This window comes from Papaver somniferum, chromosome 2 (assembly GCF_003573695.1).
Source record: "Papaver somniferum cultivar HN1 chromosome 2, ASM357369v1, whole genome shotgun sequence".
Taxonomy (NCBI): domain Eukaryota; kingdom Viridiplantae; phylum Streptophyta; class Magnoliopsida; order Ranunculales; family Papaveraceae; genus Papaver; species Papaver somniferum.
Window position 1 is genome coordinate 76486307 of NC_039359.1, and position 20215 is coordinate 76506521.

At 41.7% G+C, this 20215-nt stretch overlaps 2 protein-coding genes across 2 annotated transcripts; both read left to right on the forward strand.

Annotated features, from left to right (window-relative positions):
* The first annotated feature begins 15864 nt into the window (after window positions 1-15864).
* On the forward strand, window positions 15865-16506 carry LOC113351417. Its single transcript, XM_026595405.1, has one exon. The coding sequence runs from the start codon at window positions 15865-15867 to the stop codon at window positions 16504-16506; it is 642 nt and encodes a 213-aa protein (XP_026451190.1).
* A 2147-nt stretch (window positions 16507-18653) lies between these two features.
* On the forward strand, window positions 18654-19777 carry LOC113351418. Its single transcript, XM_026595406.1, has 2 exons — window positions 18654-19255; window positions 19357-19777. The coding sequence occupies exons 1-2, from the start codon at window positions 18654-18656 to the stop codon at window positions 19775-19777; spliced, it is 1023 nt and encodes a 340-aa protein (XP_026451191.1).
* Window positions 19778-20215: the final 438 nt, after the last annotated feature.

Here is a 20215-nt window from a genome sequence, read left to right on the forward strand (position 1 = left end):
TATAAAATCCATTTCTTCGAACACACTCAATATGGAGGGTCATCGGGCCCAATGCCATATACCGATTGAGGCATCTCATCACCGTCATTTTGATATAGTGGTAGGGTATTTAGTCATTCCTAAGTTTTATTGGCTCGATATCCCCAAGGAGTTATCAATTAACTTTTTTGGGCAAGTGATTTCGGCCACTTGCGATGGGAGCAATGTTGTATGCTCGACTGTCGGGTACTCATGCCACGACAGTCGGCCACTGGTTTCCAATCATCAGGGACCTTAGACTACCTCGGAACTTGCACACTGCCACTTCCCCGAGTTCGAATAGCCCGTCGAGTGTAAGACACCTCGGCGCTTGCACACTGCCATCTCCCCGAGTACGAATGTCCATTCGAATGTAAGTCATGTCGGCACTTGCACACTACTGTCGCCCTGAGTACGAATGACCATTAGACGCAATTGTTACATTCCCTACCCCACATGGATTTTTAAGGAAATAAATGACAGAATATGATACCTATTTACACATCTCTCATGGGTGATATAACTTCAGACGCCTAGCATTCCATGGTCGTGGTTCGGGTGTTCCATCTGGATTCAATATCTTATACGCCCCTTTATCAACCTTTTCCATAATGGTATATGGCACGCCCCATCGTGCCTCTAGTTTCCCTCCCCCCCTTCCATTCACGCTCGTACATGGGTAGCTCTTTCAATACCAATTTCCCGGGTTGAAATTATATCGGTCGAACTCGTTTGTTGTATTCACGTTGTAATCTTCTTTGGTAATTTTCCATTTTTTGTAAGGCCATTTCCATAGTTTCTTCTAAGTCATCGAGCTTGGATAAAATAAGATCCGCCGAGATATCCCGTCTCCACGCATCGGTTCTTGTTGTAGGTATCATTTCCTCCGTTGGAAGAATAGCTTCTGTCCCATATGTTAGCATGAAGGGTGATAAGCCGGTTGCTTCCCTTTGAGTAGTCCTGTAAGACCATAGAACGTTGTATAGATACTCACACCACTCGCCATATTCTGCATCCAGCTTCTTTTTAAGGTTGTCGGCTATGGTTTTGTTTGTGATCTCGGCCTGCCCGTTACTTTGGGGGAAAAGGGGTGTCGCCTTGCTTTTCCGGATGTTGTAGGTGTTAAATAGCAGGTCAATGTTCTTGCCCTGTAACTGTTTTCCATTATCCGAGATGATTGTTGCTGGTACGCCAAAATGACAAATGATGTGTTCCCAAATAAAACAAAAAACGTCCTTATCCCGAATGTGCCGCAGTGGTACAACTTCCACCCATTTTGTGAAGTAGTCAGTAGCCACAATAAAATATTTTCTCTGTCCCGACCCGACATGTAAGGGTCCTACAATATCGATCCCCCACTTTGTGAAAGGCCAAGGGCTAATCACTGAGTTTAGAATTACTGCAGGTGTATGTATCTTTTTGCCAAACTTTTGGCATTCATCGCAAATTAGAGCCATATGTTTTGCATCTTCGTTCATGTAGGGACAAAAATATCCCATGGTTTTGGCTCGGGTTGCCCAGCTCCGAACCGAGCTATGATTTCCCGCGGACCCATAATGTAGCTTATTTAGTATTGAGTGCCCCTCTTATTTTCTTAGGCACCTTAACAGTGGCCATAGGTAGGACTTTCTGTACAGAACACCGTCTCTTAATTCGTACGCCGCTGTTTTGCTTTTAATTTTGTTGATCTCAGGTCGTCCCTTGGGTAACTCTCCCGTCTCCAAGTACTGGTGAATGGGCTTTCGCCAATGGGGATTCATATTTATCGGTCGTGGTTACCGCTACATATGCTTTTATGTCTACTGGCTCAGGTACAAATGGCATCGAGATTCTCATGACTCTGATGCCTTCAATTCTCGAGTCTGTTAGCATGAAGGCGATGTATGCCAACGCGTCCGAATGTCGATTATCTTTTCTGCAAATGTGTCGGAATTTGATGTTTGGTATTTGGACGATATAAAATTGGGCGAGCTCCCAATACTTCTGAAATAATGGTCATGTATAGCGTACTTCTCATTGATCTTCCTAATAACTAACTGAGAGTCACTAGTTAGACTCACGTCGTGGATCCCCATTTCGTCTATCAGCTAAAGCATATATCACAACCTCGTACTCGATGACATTGTTTGTTGCCTTGAATTCAAGCCTAAAGGAGTGAACCATCTTCTTCCCTTTTGGTTTGGTAAAGACTGGTCCTAAGCCCGACCCATCTTTATTGGACGACCCTTCTACGAAGACTTCGCATCGCGTCGGACTGCAGGTTTCAAGGAGGTCGGATGAATCTTCTCGGTTTTCTTCCATTCCTGGAATGTCTTCGAATTCGTCCTCATCGTCTAAAGGGAAATCTGCCAGAAAGTCGGCCACTGCCTGTGCCTTTACTGCCGTTCTCATCTCAATAGAAGATATCAGACTGTTTTATTTGAGCACTCCATTTAGAGATCCGTCCCGACCTTGCTGCATTTTCAAGTACTAATTCTATGGAAGACTTCGTAAGTACTCAAATTCCGTGAGTTTGGAAATACGTTCGAAGCTTTTGTGTTGCAAATACTAAGGCTAGTATCAACTGCTCAATTCTGGTGTAGTTCTTCTCCGCTGGGTTCATAGTTTTGCTTATGAAGTACACATGCTTCTCTTCTGCCCCCACATTTTTGACTAAGACCGCACTTATGGCATAACTCGTTTCCCCGAGATATAGGGCAAGCACTTCGTCGGACTCGGGTCTTTGTAACACTGGTAGGCTCGCAAGATGTTGCTTAATTTTTTGGAATGCCTCCTCACACTCCTTGCTCCATTTGAATTTTTCTCCTTTTCTTAACATCCCTAAGAAATCTTTACATTTATCCGAAGATCGTGAGATGAATCGCCCTAGTGACACCAAGTTTCCGTTTAACCGTTGTACATCTTTTATGGTCACTGGGGACGACATCTCCAATACAGCTCTAATCTTGTCTGGGTCGGCTTCTATACCTTTATCGATAATTATGTATCCCATGAACTTACTCGAGGTAACCCAAAAAGTGCATTTGGCCGGGTTTACTCGCATCTTATACTTTCTCATAGTTTGAAAGATTCCCCGAATATCATCGATGTGGTTGGATGCTACTCTTCTTTTGACTAACATGTCGTCCACGTAAACCTCAATGGTGTTGTGTATATTGTCTTCGAACATATCTTCCACCAACCTTTGATATGTGGCGCCGGCGTTCCTCAATCAAAATGGCATTTTAGTGTAGCAATATAACCCTCTAGGCGTAAATAAAGACGTATGTTCTTGATCCTCGGGAGCCAGGGGGATTTGATTGTATCCCGAGTACCCTTCCATTAGTGTTATCTCCTTTTATCCAACTATGGGTTCTACTAGCTGATCGATACTTGGGAGAGGGAAGTTTCCCCTTTGGGAAAGCTTTATTCAAGTCGCTGAAGTCAATGCAGATCCTAACTCCTCCATTCCTTTTAGGGACTATCACTATGTTTGATATCCATTGCGGTATTGAGCCTTTCGAATGATCCCATCCATTTGTACCTTTTTTATCTCGGCCTCTACTGCGGATTGTAGCTCGGGTGAAATTCTTCGCATCTTTTGTCGGATCGGCTTGAATTTGGGATCTATCCTTAGATGATGTGAGCATAACTCTGGATCGATCCCCTCTATATCATGCATTTTCCAGGCGAATACATCCATGTTTTCCCTCAATAGAGTTATTAACTGCTTTGTTTTTTCGTCCCGTAGCAGGGTTCCAATTCTTACCATCTTCGGTTCTTCCTCGGTCCCCAAGTTAACCTGACGGGTAGATTCTAAGGCCGGGAAATTGGGATTTGGCTCCTTTGAATGATCGATTTGTCCTTCAACCGATGTCGCCTCCTTTGATTGCTATAAGATCTCTTTCTCGCCTGTTTCGTTATCTGCGATGGCTTGTGAGATCACCTTTTCCAATTCTTCCCCTGCTTTTATCTCCTTGGATTTGTTCTTTTCTCGGCGCTGTCTTGATCTTCTTTCTTCATTTTGCTAGATATCTAACTGCATGCACTGTCTCGCGGCTTGGGGTTTTCCTAACACTTCCACCACCCCTCGATAAGATGAGAATCTTAACCTTTGATGATATGCCGATGCCACCCCTTTGATGCATGCAATCCAAGGTATGCCGAGGATCGCCTCATAAGGCGACACGACATCTACCAAACAAAAGGTGGTAAGCGTTTCCAAGTATCCCTCTCCATCCGAGACTCTGAGAGTGACTTCTCCCTTTGGTATAGTCACTGTACCATTAAAGCCGCAAATTCGATAAGTTGAAGGGATTAAAATGTCATCATCCAACTCTATTCTTTTAAAAGTGTCGTAAAAGAGGACCTCAACTGAGCTCCCACTGTACATCAGTATTCTTTTGACTCCCCATTCCTTGATGATCAAGGTGATCACTAGAGGATCTCCATGTGCTTGGCCATTAGAGGGAACATCCTTTACTGAGCAGGGTTCCATAGGTAATGTTTTTTCCACACTAAAGATTTCTTTTCATGCTCGATCCCTCTTGTGGATTTTAGAAAAGTAATATTAGTCCCTAAGTCGAACCCTTGAGTTGCCGAGTGCGAGATGGTATTGCAAATAAACTGAGTTCCGTGATCAATCCTCACTTGGTGCACTGGTACGTCGGGTTGGGTGGGTGTCGGCGTTGTCTTAACAAAGTGTCGCAAGTACCCATCTCGGATCAGATGCTGAACGATATCTTTTACCTCTCGACAATTGTTAGTCGAGTGGCCTCGGTACTGATGGTAATGGCAGAACTCGGGATGATTTCTTGTCTCGTCAAATTGGATGCCCCTGGTCTTGGGGTATCTAATGTCGCTTCTCTTTTCTATTTGCTTGAATATTTCTTCCAATTGTGCGTTTAGAGGCGTGTAAGTTCTTGGTTCGTGACGAGGATTCTTTCCCTTCTCGACCCATTCCTTCTTGCCCGAGACTTGTTGTGGTGCCATCAGCCTTTTCTCTGATCTTTTTGGATCTCCCTGAGGGACATGCTCCACCGCCGTACTGGCTTCTTTTACTCCTCTATCTTGTGCCCCCTTTTGTATCTCCTCTAATGCGATGTAATGCTCTTGCATCTTCCTCATCTCCCTTAACGTTTGTGGTTTCTCGGTGTACGTTGATATCCAAATAGGGTCGGATTTTCCTAATGAGTTTTCAAACCCAAAGATCTGTTGATCGACAGGGACCTTTCCGATATCGGTACATAACTTCCTCCATCTATCCGTTAGAGATCATAAGGGTTCCCTGAACCTTCGTGCCAGTGTGAATAACTTATATACCCTTGGGAGAGAAATGCTTTTATGCATATAGGTTTCAAGAAATGTTTCCACTAGGACTCCGTAGTTGCCAATGGACTCATCGGGAAAATTATAGAACTAGTTCTTTTCCTCGCCTTCCAGACTTGCCGGAAAAAACTTGCACATAACCACGTCATAGTTCTTCCATTGCAATAGGGACATGATATACATCTTGATATGCTCCCCTGCGTCGCCAGTGACATCGAACCTGGGAGGAAAAGTTGGGAGTATACATTTAAGGAGGAATGATTAAAGATTTTTTTGTGGGTTGTAGTAATGAAGTGATAAGGATGGTTCGAACTCTAAGACTTGTGAAGGTGAAGGATTTTTAGATTTATAAAAATTATATACAAAAATATTGACAAATTGGTAGAGAGGTACTGGGACTAGGATTCAGCCAAATTCATTTCTTAAGGTTCAAATAATAATTCTTTTATCAATAATAGCTCGAAAAATATATTAAATATATCGACTCTAATTTATTGCCAAGATAGATTCTCAAAATATTAGGTGTAAATGTTAAACATGGGACATCAAATCATCTAAGCTAAGCATGACCCATCAAATCAAATCACAACTAATTAATTTAAATCATAATTTCAATTAAAATTAATGCAAAAGTCATGAAAAGAATTAAATATAATTACCCAAGTGTGAAATAAGGCTTCCTCCATCGCCCCAGTGTTGGGGTTTAACTCGTCATATTAATCATGTTCTCAAAATACATAATTGTTTCTCAAAAGTTGATTAAAATGATAAAAATGAGTAAAACAGTGAATGTACGACCCACATAAGGCGTCACAAAAGGAACGATAAGAGACAAGTGCTGCTGATGTGGAGAGTGCAATGCGACCCCCCAGTGTGCGTCTCAAACACTGTTGATTAACGACTGCTTACGCTAGTCTGTTCTTCGTGTTCTTGGTGTTCTTCATCAGCAGCAGCAGAAACAGAGTTTGATCAACTCGTGATTTCTTGCTCCTGAGCTATCCTCTCGACCTCCAACTCTCGACAACCTCTCTGTAGCACATTAGGAACATATTTATACGTAATTGAACCATTGCATCTCCTCCATTAACTCCAAATAATCTTCATTTACTCGGCCATTGAAGAAAAATATTTCGGAATATTTTCTTCCCTGAATTATCTCTATACGCGTCTGGAGCTGTAAATGGTGAGTAGATTTTCTTTGTTTATCTCAAACACACTTCATAATATAGCCAAGCCACATCCAAACACGAGCAGTACACTTCCAACTCATCAAAACCCCGTGAAATATTTTCCATGCACGCGTCTGCTCTGATTTCATCTGATGGATTTTCCAGCCAAATTTAATCGCATCCAACACCCATATCCTTCCTGTCTAGCCCAGCAGAAGATACCCAATGAGTTTCAGCCATTGAATCGGCCTGAAACTCCTTCAAAAATCGATTGGCAAATATACCAGTAAATAACCAAATTTTCCCTCCAATTTTGGAATTTGAATTTGGGAAGAAAACTGGCCTCCCTCTAATCCAGTTCTGGTGTCCCTTTAGCAATTGGGGATGAAATAGTAATTTTTGGGTGGAAATAGTAATTTTTCTTGGTTCCTCCGGGACATTTCTGTGACGTTTCCAGTGCATTTCTGGGGTTCCTTTATTATCTTGGGGGTGTAAAACACCACTTTTTGAGCCCATTTCGCCGTAAGGGCTTATTTCTCTAAAATTTCCTACAAGAACACAATAAGTACTTAATCGAGTCTAACAATACAGAATATTGAGAACAAAATAGACACATAAATGCGTCTATCAAGGAACGGAGCTCGCTCAAGCTCCTTGGTGAATGGAGTTTTTTGCGCTTCGATAATCACTTCTGCCAGCTTATCGTCCTCGCCACCTCCAGCCAATTTCTTAACCATCTCTTCAAGATGTTTGAGTTTGGACTCAGTTGCCACCTCTGGTCTCCCGTTATGCACTTCCTCGTCAGTTGAAGAGTTCTCGGGATGACCGTACCCGCTTATCGTACGGTTAGGGTCGGGTATGCACCCTCGGACAAGGGCTGGAGTTCGGATTTTCCTTGATCGGGTATGGAATATGGAATCTCCTCGGCTCGATGACCCTCGTGACCCAGACCTCTGGTTTCGAAGTTGATAGTTTTCATGCTCTAGTGCCAGATTTATTCTCTGAAATTCCCTCAATATGTCTTCCTTCTCTGGTTGGCCAGGATTGCTAGAAATTTTGGGTCGGTACTCTCGTGACTGGAATGACCATTTACATGGTTCCCTACCATGTTGGGTGGTGGAACCGGTGGTGCCACATGAGGAACTACAGAGGGAGAGGTTGATATTGGTAGGATGTCTTTGGTGGGATTTCCCATCTCTAGGTTCACCCCTATAAGCCTCTCGCCTTCTTGTTCCAAGGAAAATCGGTATTCCGCGCGTTGCCTTGCATTTGCACTTCCTCGTCGTCCTCTGTGTCCGATGCAGTCATTCCGTCTCTCATGTCCTCTAGTCTCATTTGGCTCGGGTTGATCCTTAATCTTCTCGGAGAAGTATCATCGTATCGGTCTAGGTCGACTTCCTTGTCGACAGTTGCCATGCCTCCACCCAGTACCTGGGATTCTTCCTGCTAATGTTGTCGACTGTTTTGTCGAGAGCCCGTTACTCCTTCCTGCGCGCTAGTTCCTGCTACCGTTCGATTCCTCGGAATCCTGCCTGTCCCGAAAGTACTTGCCATCAGATCGGGTATGATTGATATTGTTCGGCTTTCCCTCCCCTACCTACATCAGCAAAATAAACAACAAATCCCTTTGGACTGTTTTCGAAAAGGTTAAAGATGAAGTACAGCAGTTCTGAATTTCAGAAAAGGAAAAAGTTCAAACAAGTACGATTCCTTTTTACTTCAACATGCTGAACTCAACAAGCCAAGTGATTTTGACTGATAAGACGACCTTTTAAATTTTATTTTGTTACGTCGCTTTTGGTACTTTTCCCATGCATTAATCATTATTTGTCCTAACATTCTTTATGCCAGAAATCATTAATCATCCGTACGCTTGATCGGAAAATTTGTTTCTTGTCCAGGGTTTGTAATGATGACTTCCGTCAATCGCTTTTCCGATGTCTCAACTACACAAGTTTCCAAAACAAGGTTTCTCGACCTTTTGGATTTCCAACGGCGTTGTAAGGCTTTTGTTATGGGATCCGGATGAGACTGTTATCGAAGTACTCACCATACCCTTTCTAGCCAAAGCTTTGGAAAACCGTAACTCAATGATTGTGAGTTGATTTTTCCGCTGCTACTGTTGTGTTTAATTAACCCATGATGAAATATGACCAGTGAGATGAAGTTTCGTTCTAGCTTCTACAAAGCATCAAAGATGATCTTTTTGGGAGATTCGAAGTTTTCTAACAACTCGTCTTAGCCATAGAAGGAAACACGGTCGACCATAACTCAAACCTGAGATCTTAACTATTTCAAAAGGTTTTGATGTAAAGAAAATATTTTAAAAGCAAAACCAATCACAAAGTTCTTTGACTCAAGGTCGTAAGATAAGAAGATTTTTGTTCGACAGGCGACCAAAGTTTGTTTAACAGGAACAAAACAGTTCAGACCATTGACATAATTTTTCGACTCAACATGAAAACTCTGCAAGCTTTACAAAGACTAGATAAAAAAAAATGTAGAAGACCCGAGCTTGAATAAAAAATGGTTTTAAAAGACTCAACTATCAACTTATAACCAAAAAAGTCTTTCACTTAGCGTCAATTAACATCCACAGATATTTTAGGAGCTTTTGAATCTCTCTTTAATGGTTTTGATGCAAGGTATCAAATGATGTTACACGGTCCCCTTAGTCGGCGTCAGAATGTAGATGCGAAAAACCCTACTTCTACATCCAAGAAACATCAACACACACATCATGAAGTAAACAAGAAAGGGATGTACAAGAACACAAGATATACGTGGTTCGGTATGATTACCTACGTCCACGGTGAAAGGATGATCTTATTACTCGATTTCAAGGTTACAAGAGATATAAATCACTAGCAAGCTATCTTTTCTCACTACGAGCTCTTGGTATTCTCTCTTCCCTCACTGATTACTTGCCTTCCTAGCTCCCTACATAGTTCTATATTTATAGCTACAAGTGATGATACATCCAAGTTGCAGTGTGCGTCGCGGTACATCTTCCTTGAGTCCTTCTCGGGTGGCTGGTGATGTCTCATCTGAGGTGTAGGGCCGAACCTAGTGATGTCTTTTCCCTACGTCCATCCATCCGATGTAGATTACTTAGTGAGTATAGACAATGTCGCACTTGATGTTCTTAGCCGAGTCTTACTTTGACCAGATTCTCCTTATCTTCTCAACTACTTCGTCAGTGCATTTATTGCTCTTGTACTCGATGGTTATCTCTTCATCCACCTCCAACCTTTACACGTATTGTCTTCACGGGTTTCCTTGGTGTCTCTTTTCTCGCGCCAAGGCCGGGTAAGATGATTTGGTGTTTCACACTTCATCTGTTGTCGATGCTTCGTTACCCAGGATTGCTCCACCTGGATGTGTGAATTATTTACACCTACATATCCTAAGAAATTTCCACAACGGACCAGTATGTCATTGTCTGCGATCAGTCTCAATTTTTGGGTTGACGTGCGATAAACAATTATTTTTTTTCTTTTTCACTTCCACATAGTCCTTACAACGATTATAGGAATGTGCTTAGCTAATTTTCTGTCAATTCATTTTCTAGAGAGACCGAGAAGATCTTCAATTCATTTTCTTGAGAGACTGTCAAGATCTTACCGGGAAGAATGCAAAACTTTGGTTGTGTTTGCTAAGCTATGGGAAAATAGTGACACACAAATGGTATGTGTGTTTTTTATCAATGTAATGCAATATTAGTATAGGATTCATTAGCAATTCACTGGTACTAATAACAGTGTTCCGTGTTAGTGGATTGTGCTTCTATTAGTATTGGGTTTGGAATTTTTGGTACACACGTATACTCGACACTGAGGGTATTACACTTTTTTAGAAAATTACTGCAAAATTTTAATAGAGATAATGCCGATGGAATGAATCAAATCCAGAGTTTTACAGAAGGGTAATATGTAGCATATAACATCACTAAACAAGTTCATACCATTATCACACGATAAATAAAGCATCCTTATTCCACATCAAAAGCAGCAATCATACAAATCTTTGAGGGAAATACATCCGCTTCCTAGATAAATGATTATATATATATATGAGTATATTATCCTCAATGGTGAATAGGACTTAACACAGCGTGTGTCTCATGGAAGTATGTATTCAAATTTTGTATTATTAATTAGCACATACATTTCGTTGTTTGCGTTCCATCGTCATTATCTTTGTTAATAACAGTGGAAAAACTAAACTTCTAAAATAAATCATAACACACACTAGCGTTATACCTCAGCTAACCACAAAAAATTGAGCCCGGTCGTAGGCCGGGTGATACTTAGTAGCTTTTTGAGAACGTCTTAGTTTTTCATATAGATTTGCAAATATTTATTAATCTAGATATACTTCGATAACGCTTTCTAGCATCGCTTTGCGCCTTGCTAGCTAAAAGAACGCATCACTTTACGCTTTCGATTTTTAAAACATTGTTGTATGTCATACTTTATTGCTGGTTTCTGGTTTGCTTAAACACAAATATTATCAAAGCATTCAAACAACAAATCTTGTCTTCATTGTCTTGTACCCAATGTTTTAATAATCCGACGAACCAGTAAAATCAGTGGATCAAGGTCAACTGGATCAGTCAAATAATAAGATAGCTAACAAAAATATCTGAGTTTCCGACTTATCAGTTATCAATAGATAATCTTCGACCAATTCCATAAATATTTTTCTTAGAAAGTTAACAAGTACTTCCATTCAAGCATTTGAAAAGAGAAAATATTCATGAAGTTTAAAACACCAAAATTAACCAGAAATGTAAGAAAAAACTTAAAAAGTAGCCAATCAAGGTAGTGTTGCAGTTTAATTCTAAGTTCTACTTTAACTCCTATTATCAAGGAAGATTGCTTAGATTGAAATGTTAGTAATAAGCATCAACTGGAACATGGTCCGAAAATTCATTCTCCAAATGCATATCAAATTCATTCCAATCGCCCGTCACTCCGTCATCTGCCAAATGAGAAACAATAATTTAGCGAAATACGACATAATTGAGTCCATGTAATCGTAAAACACTATAATTTTTCATTCGAGTACCTTCTCTTGCTTGTGATATATCATGATATCCGTGAGTTTGATTTTCAAATATTGGAATTGTTAAATCAGCAGCTATATCTTCAAGTTCAGCTAAATCAATTTGGTCTGGATCATCATCTACTACCAAATCTTCCGTCAGATCAAGTGCGTCAGAATCAATAGGATCATAGATTGGTTTCTTAGTCCTAGTCCTGAATGTAAAGACAATATTTAGCATAATATAAAGGATCTAGTAAATAAGTTTTCAGATTTTAGAAGCATGTCCAGAAGTATACCTATTCTTTAAACGAAGATTGTAGTGAACATACACCAAATTATTTAGTCGTTCATATGATGCTCCAGTCTGTTTCTTTTTTTGGAATGTACGCGTTCAAATACGCTCCAGTTCCTCTCACACCTCGACGAACTGCAAGTTTGACTAAGAATCCGAATCGCCAATTTCTGGAGGTTAGGAGTAGCAGAGCCAAAGTTCCTCCACCATTCATCTAAAAGATTCTCAAGGATTGAGTGGTGAATTAACAATAAAAATAATGAAATTCAGCATAGCGTCCATGTCATAAGAAATTCACCTGGAGCCATCGTTTTACGTTGGTTAATTGCAAGTCTCCGACCAAATTCACCTGTTGCATCCCGGAAAATCTGTTTTTCAGTCATCAATTTATCCTGCAATGCTGGATTATATCCTGCGACATCTTCAATAACATCTAAGACAGAGGACTGAATTCCCGGGTCTTTAGACATGTCCTCACTATACTGGAGAGCAGGATTCAACAAATATCCCATGATATGAATTTCTTGCGTCAAGTGCTCATGCAACCTATCGTTGATAATACTCTTGTAAGGTTCATATTCCCTTCTGTGGAACATTTTCCAGACAGCACTCTTTGCCTTAATAATACTATCGTATAAAGTTAAAACAAATAAATGTACTTTGTTACCTGCGATGCTTTCTTCACGACATCTTTTATATGAGCTAGTTCTCCAAAATCCTTTAAAATCAAATTGATAGAGTGAGCAGCAGAAGGTGACCAGTACTGTACACACATAATCCCAACGATAGCCACGTGTACATAAAGTCTTACGTGTAACTCATGCAGAGCAAGAACATCAACCCTGATAGCACGATACTACACCAAAGAGGAGGATCACCACCAAGTGACACGTCGACATCACCAAACCGATCCTACGGTCCCAAGATTTGGGGCTACATGATGAGAAAAGGTCCGAGGAGCACCATAGAGGACCCAAGTGTTACTTTACCCCATCTCGAGATAGACATAAAACGAACAGATGAGATATAACTCACTGACGAGGATGTTACAACATCTGCAACAGTTGTCTCACGCATGTGGTCTGACCCCAACCACTCGCATTAAATGTTGAAGACAGGGGGCACGTGTCAAGAGATCTATGGAGGGATAGGAGGCAAGCCATCGTAGCAGCTCATGACCGTTGAGGAGGATCGGACAGTAACGAAGGTCTCCATCGGCACCTACACAATTACCAAAGAGATAAGGTTCTAAGAAGACAAAGGGATGGACCCCACATATAAGCCCTATAAAGACCCCCTTCAGCTAATGAAGTGGAGGTCGACCAATTTCTAAAGAGAGAGAACTATAGTGAAGAGAGAGAACTATAGTGAGGAAGAGAATATTATTGTAAGTATGAATTCACTTTATATACCTTCGGTCCCCACTCAAAGTCATTTGATTGTCTATTGTAACCGTATAAGATACACAGTGAAACCAATATCCCCGTTGACATAGGCCTTAGAGCAGAACCACGTAAATCATCGTGTCAATTTAATTTATTCTTTATAATTCCTGCCTATTGTGATTTACATCGCTATACGTCTATTGGAGAAACGATGATGAGTCCGAAGACTCAGAGTTTCCTTCTCTTTGCATGTTTTCTTTATTATCATTACTTCTACCTTAGCACTTTTATGAACGTGGACATTGGTTGTGAGCACGATGTTCATCATAGTTACATCTGTGCTTACAGTTTGACACTAGAAATATGGACTGTTTTTGTCCCGGTAAAAGATTTATCTTATCCTGTGAACTTCAGTCGCAATGAACCCTCAGATCCATTTTTTTATTATTTCTGAAAATCCCTCGGATCTATACTTTCAATTCTAGAAAACCTTCGGATCTGCGTTTTTATCTCAGATCCATGTATTTACCGCAGAAGAATCATTAGAATTGCATTTTTTTGGCTAAAAATCCCTAAAGTTTCGTACTTTCTACGTTTTTTTCTACACCTAGTCAAATTCCGTACCCTCCTGGACAAAACCTTTAAATCTGAAAACTTATGTTTTTTTTACCCCTGAGCAAATTTTAGTTTAACCAAATGTGTGAGATGGATATTCTTACCAAGCATACCATCGTCGTGCTAACTAACATTACGAGACCGATATATCTTCCTCGTCGTTATTTTTGTTTTTGTAAGCTATGGATAAAACAAAAGACGTAGAAAAAACAAAAGCGTCCTCGAAAGAAACACCAAGAACCACACCAGTCATGACCAGGAGCAAAAAAAAGGGTGAAAAACTCAAAGCTACCAGCAAAGACCCGGATGAAGTCGAGAGCGTCAATCTGGCCGATGCCGAATCGGTAGAAGCAGCAGCAACAAAAGCAGCAGCAGCAAACGCAAAGGCATACAAAATAAATGTATCAAAGGCAGCGGTCGTGGAAAGGGAAGCAGAACAATAAGAAGTCGTCGAAGACTCAATGATGCAACAACCTTTATATGGAATGCCTAGGACCGATGACCAGAACCAGCCATTGTTGCTTCAAGGCGCGATGAACCAAGTAGCTGGACAAGTTCACACGGACGTCGTCCCTCCAATCATGCATCAAGGACCAGTAGGGGATCCACCTGCACCGATGATCCACACCTTGGACGATGACCCAACAACAGCTGAAGTGGAAGGACAAACATGCACATCTAATCAAGGATCTAATCCGTCAATCCACCTGTTAGCGAAGTTGGAAGAGATGAAACGAAACCATAATATCTACATGGACGATGTAGCTCTACTGGCACGGGTGAATCAACAACTCAAAGGGATGATGGCAGTAGATACAAGACCCACGACTTCACTTGCTGCACAAGGCGAAGCCAATTCGAAAGCTCCGGAGCCCAATCAAGACTGAAGGATGATCCTGGCCAATCAACCGAACCCGGAAGCATTGGGCCGACGCCCCGCACACCCCACGCGACGAATCTACCAAGACGATCCTGACTACACTCCACATTCCTCTGATTATTATGACAGCCAGTCAATAAAGTCGAAGCGTGCAGGATCTTGGGATGAGCATTACCTTTCAATGGAGAACCTCAGAAGCGAGATGATGGCCGAGATCAAGAAGTTAAAGGCAAATCAAGGGGGAGGAAGGCTCTAAGAAGTAATGAAAGAAGCATCTACCTCCACTGGTTCCCCACCTAGCAAAAGCGCTCATCCCATTAAAGTGCCCAATCCCAGCCTTCGAATGTTACGATGGATCTGACGATCCAGCTTCCCATCTTCGTTACTACAACCGGATGATTGCCAGATGGGATAGAGATGATGTCGTCATGTGGAGATACTTCCCGTAAAGCTTTAAAGGGTCAGCACTGTCCTGGTTTGATAACCTACCCACCAATTCTATCAACTCCTACGAGCGGCTCACAGAGGTGTTCCTAGAAACCTACATGTACAACAAGACTGTCAACGCTGGCATGGATAAACTCTTCTCGCTGGTAATCGCGTTTAAGGAAACCATCAGAGAATATACTGACGGCTGGCATAAAATTTGTTAAGCAATATGGAACGTCGACCCAGTAGTCATCATCAATTTTTATAAATGGGGACTGAACAGACTAAGTCCATTGTTCATCGAGATTCACAGCAAAAATCCTACCACCGAAGGAGATCTTCGAATAATCATCGAAAGACATGCCAGACTAGAAGAAATCCGTAGGGAGAATCCTAGGGTTCACACCCAGAAATCACACCAGACAAACTCTGCCGAACATACCAGCGGGACGAAAAGGACAAATTCAACCGAGAGAGAATGGAGATAAGAGAGGACGAAGGGACGATTACCGTCGCAATGATCGAAAATTTGAGGATCAAATTTACACAAAGCTCAACACTAGCTACGTACGAATCTTCAGGGAGATCAAGGATCGAGAAAATCTCGAATGACCTTGGTCCAAGGGGCAACATCCCGCTAGATCTAAGAAGTCAAAGGATTATTGCGAATATCACTACTTCAATGGTCATCAAACCGAGAAATGCAAAAATCTCAAGATAATGATCCATAAGCTGATCGATGCCGGCGATCTCAAGAAATATATTCAGAAGGCAGAGACCAATGATAAGGCCAAACGAAACAAACAAGTTCAACTATCTGAAGGTAACCGGACACTCAACATTATTTCCTTCTCTGAGCCCGATGGCCCTTCACTGACTGCACAAATAGGGAAAAGATTAAGAAAACAATTCGAGGACTATTACGAGCTGTACAAGATCGATGGAGTAGAAGTTGATGAACACGAGGATTGGATGGACGCGCCAATGATATTCGACGCAGATGATGTCGAAGAAGATATGGATGATCATAACGATCCCTTGGTTCTCACATTACCAGTGGCAGGATGCAATGTCAAGAATATTTTTATTGACGGGGGAAACTCATTCAATGTGTTATTTTACGATACGTTCAAGCGAATGGAGTTAAATGATGAACAATTGATGTCTTCTTACTTCACCATCTACGGATTCGATGGTTCCCCAACAAATCCCTTAGGGGACATTGAGTTAGAAGTAAAGGCCGGACCGATGAAGGTCAACGCACTATTCAGCGTGGTAGACACCCCATCCCCCTATAATGCTATTATCGGCCGAAAATGGGTGCACAAACTCAAAGGAGTAGCGGCAACATATCAACAATAACTTAGATTTCCAACACCCGAAGGGGTAATGAAAATTAAGGGAGACCAGGTCACCGCACGAGAATGTCAAGCTATACAAAACCAACTCAGCAATGAACAAGAAGATCAAAAGAAGGCTCGAAGAAATAAAAACAAAGAGGCTGCTAAAGACAAAGCAATTGACCTTTATCTCGAAGAAATATCAGGAAAATCTTGACGAAGGATAACGTCACCTCAACCACCGAAGCAGGCACATCAGGGGAAAATGGGACCGAAGAACCAACCAAATAGCAATTAAAGAACGTTCCCCTCCTAGGGTAACCAAATCCCACGTTCACACCAATGGATCCCACGAAGGAAGTTAACATAGGAACAAAAGAAGATCCCAAGATGATCAAGATAGGGACCTTGATGGATAAAGATCGGGAAGAATCACTAATCATCCTACTCAAGGAGTACGCAGATGTGTTTGCTTCGAAGCTAGGAGATATGCCAGGGATCGATCCAAGGATCATACAGCACGAGCTTCGGATAAAGCCTGACACCACCCCCTTCATACAGAAATTGCGTAAGATAGCGCCGGAATACCATCAAGCAGTTGAGAAAGAGCTTATTAAGCTGATGGAGGCAGGATTCATAAGAGAAGTAAGATACCCCACGTGGATCTCGAACATGGTAATTGTACCAAAGAAGAACGGTGGAGTAAGGATATGCATTGACTTCACCAACCTCAATAAATCTTGCCCGAAGGACAGTTACTCACACCCAAGCATCGATCAATTAGTGGAATCTGTGGAAGGATACAAAGAGTTATCATTCATGGACAGATACTATGGCTACAATCAGATAGCTCTGGCATAAGAATATCAACAACAAAAAGCATTCTTTACTCCGCACGGCCTCTACTGTTATACCTGAATGCCCTTCGGACTAAGGAATGCATGGGAAATATACCAGAGGATGGTTGACGCCATATTCAAGACATAGATCGGGAAAACCTTGAAAGTCTACGTCGACGATATGCTGGTCAAAATCAAATTACGTAAGGACCACCATCAGGACTTGAGAGATATCTTCGGCGCAATGAGAAAATACGACATGAAGGTAAACCCAGATAAATGTACCTTTGGCGTCGCATCAGGAAAGTTCCTTGGATACCTGGTGACGAAGAGGGGCATCGAGGTCGATCCCGATAAAATCCAAGCAATCGTGGAAATGTCATCCCCAAGAAATTTGAAAGAAGTTCAGAAACTCAACGGATCCATAGAGGCACTAGGAAAATTCATCGCCAGGTCATCGGACAAATGCAAGCACTTTTTCAACATTCTCAAAAAAGGAACCAAATTTTCATGGACCACGGAGTGTGAATAAGCCTTCCAGAAGATTAAAGAATATCTGGCAACAATCCCGATCCTCCAGAAGCCTGATCCCAATGAAGTGTTGGCCCTTTATATAGCATCTATCGAAGATGGAGTCAGCGCAATGCTACTCAAGACCAACACAAAGGTTGAACAACCGATCTATTATGTCAGTAAGACTCTCAATGCGGCAGAAAGGAACTACACGAAGATTGTACAACTCATACTGGCATTGGTTTGGGAAACCTAGAAGTTGAGAACCTACTTCCTGACTCATTATGTTCGTGTACCATGCAAAGCACCACTAGAAGTTGTTCTTAAAAACGCCGAAAAAGTAGGAAGAATAGCAAAATGGAACACACAGTTGGAGCAATTCAACATCATCCACGAGATCCAAACTGCACAAAAATCACATGTCTTGGCAGATTTCTTGGAAGACTTACCATTGGATAACGGCGAAGAAGTGAAGGATATACCGGAAGTTGAGGAAGACGGAAAGGATCCTAAGGAAGTACTCGATCCCTCAAACCAAAGAAGATGGGAAGTCTTCGTCGATGGATCCAGAAATAGGGAAGGTGCATGCATAGGGATCGTAATCACGACACCCACCGGGGACAGAATAGTGCACGCACTAAGATTGGAATTTGAGGGCCATACCAACAACATTGTGGAATACGAAGCCGTGGTACATGCTCTTTGATTGATCATAGAAATGGGAATAATTGATGTGCGCCTAACAAGCGACTCACAGCTGGTCATTCGAAAAATATAATTGGAATATAATACCTACGAAGAGACTCTATCAGCATACATGGCTTTAGTCCAAACTCCAGCTTCACAAATACCAAACATCAAATTCCGACACTTATGCAGGAAAGACCTACGTCATGCCGACGCCCTGGCATACATATTATCAATGCTGAAGGACAATAATTTGGAGGCCATCAAGATAGTAAGAGACTACGAACCTTCGGTCATCCCACAACAGACCTTCTCCACAACTAATCGTGAAAACTATATAGAGGAGGACATTGTCGAAGATGATGTATGGGAAGATATTGCCGATGACTTCGCCGAAGATGATATTTTGTCAAGAGCCAACAAATATGAAGATTTTAGTAACGAAGAATACTGGAGAACCGAAGTCCACCTTTATCTCAAAACAGGAACGCTGCCCTCACATGTCAAGCAAGCTCGTAAAGTACAATCAAAGGAAGGGAGATATGATCTTCGAGATGAAATATTATATAAGAAGTCTTCCCTCGGCCCTCTATTACGATGCTTGTCCAGAGAAGAAGGTCATCGTATCCTAAAGGACATTCATTACGGAGATACCCTTGGCCTTTTGCAAAATGGGGAATGGACATCGTCGAACCTTTCATTACAGGCACAGGCAAAAAACGATTCCTCAAAGTAGCAACGGATTACTTCACCAAATGGGTGGAAGCAAAAGTGCTTGCAAGAATCAGGGACGTGGACCTCTTAACGTTTATTTTTCAAAACATTATTTGCAGGTTTGGCATCCCCGCAGATATTTTCTCCGATAATGGGAAGCAATTGCAAGGAAAAAACATCGACATGCTCTTCGACACCTTCAAAATCAGAAAGAACAAATCTACTCCCATCTATCCCCAGAGAAATGGACAAGCCGAAGCTACCAACAAGACCATCGCTTTGACCCTCAAGAAAACCCTGGACGAATACAAAGGACGATGGTGTGAGCAGCTGCATAATGTGTTATGGTCATACCAGACCACACGAAGGACATCAACTGGAGAATCTTCGTTCCTGCTCGCTTATGGAGCCGAAGCGATAATCCCAATTAAGATCATCATCCCTACGACCAAGACCGAATCTTGGGAAAAGAATCTCACCTCAGATATGATGTTTGAAAGACTCGATGATCTAGAGGAAAGGAGCGAAGCAACGTTATAAAGAATGGATAATTACCAGCGTAAACTTGCAAGGGAGTACAATAAAAGAGTAATACTTAGAAACTTCGTAGAAGGGAATTATGTGCTAAGAGATATACCACAAAATCAACGAGAAAAGAAATGGGGAAAATTAGCACCAACATGGGGAGGACCTTTTATAATACACGATGTTTCCGGAAAAAGATCGTATTACTTGCGCAACCTAAAAGGATAGATCCTAAGGCACCCCTAGAACGCTAAGCACCTCAAGCCATACTACCCATGAAGCAACGCAGTTCTGCCACTGCGTGAAGACAACCAGAAGAAGAAGATGGCGTACCCGCCCAACATGTTTCTATCTCTGGATGAGGAGTAGCATACCTCATCATATCAATCAAAAAAGATTCATTTTTTGATCAAAACAATGTTCAGACAGCAGCCTATCGTCGGGTCTTATATT

Bases quoted from the DNA above. Each gene is read 5' to 3' on its own strand.
- LOC113351417 (XM_026595405.1), top strand. From the start codon at position 15,865: ATGATCCATAAGCTGATCGATGCCGGCGATCTCAAGAAATATATTCAG.
- LOC113351418 (XM_026595406.1), top strand. From the start codon at position 18,654: ATGGCTTTAGTCCAAACTCCAGCTTCACAAATACCAAACATCAAATTC. The intron at 19,256-19,356 runs GTAGCAACGGAT...CATTATTTGCAG, and splicing joins GCAAAAAACGATTCCTCAAA to GTTTGGCATCCCCGCAGATA.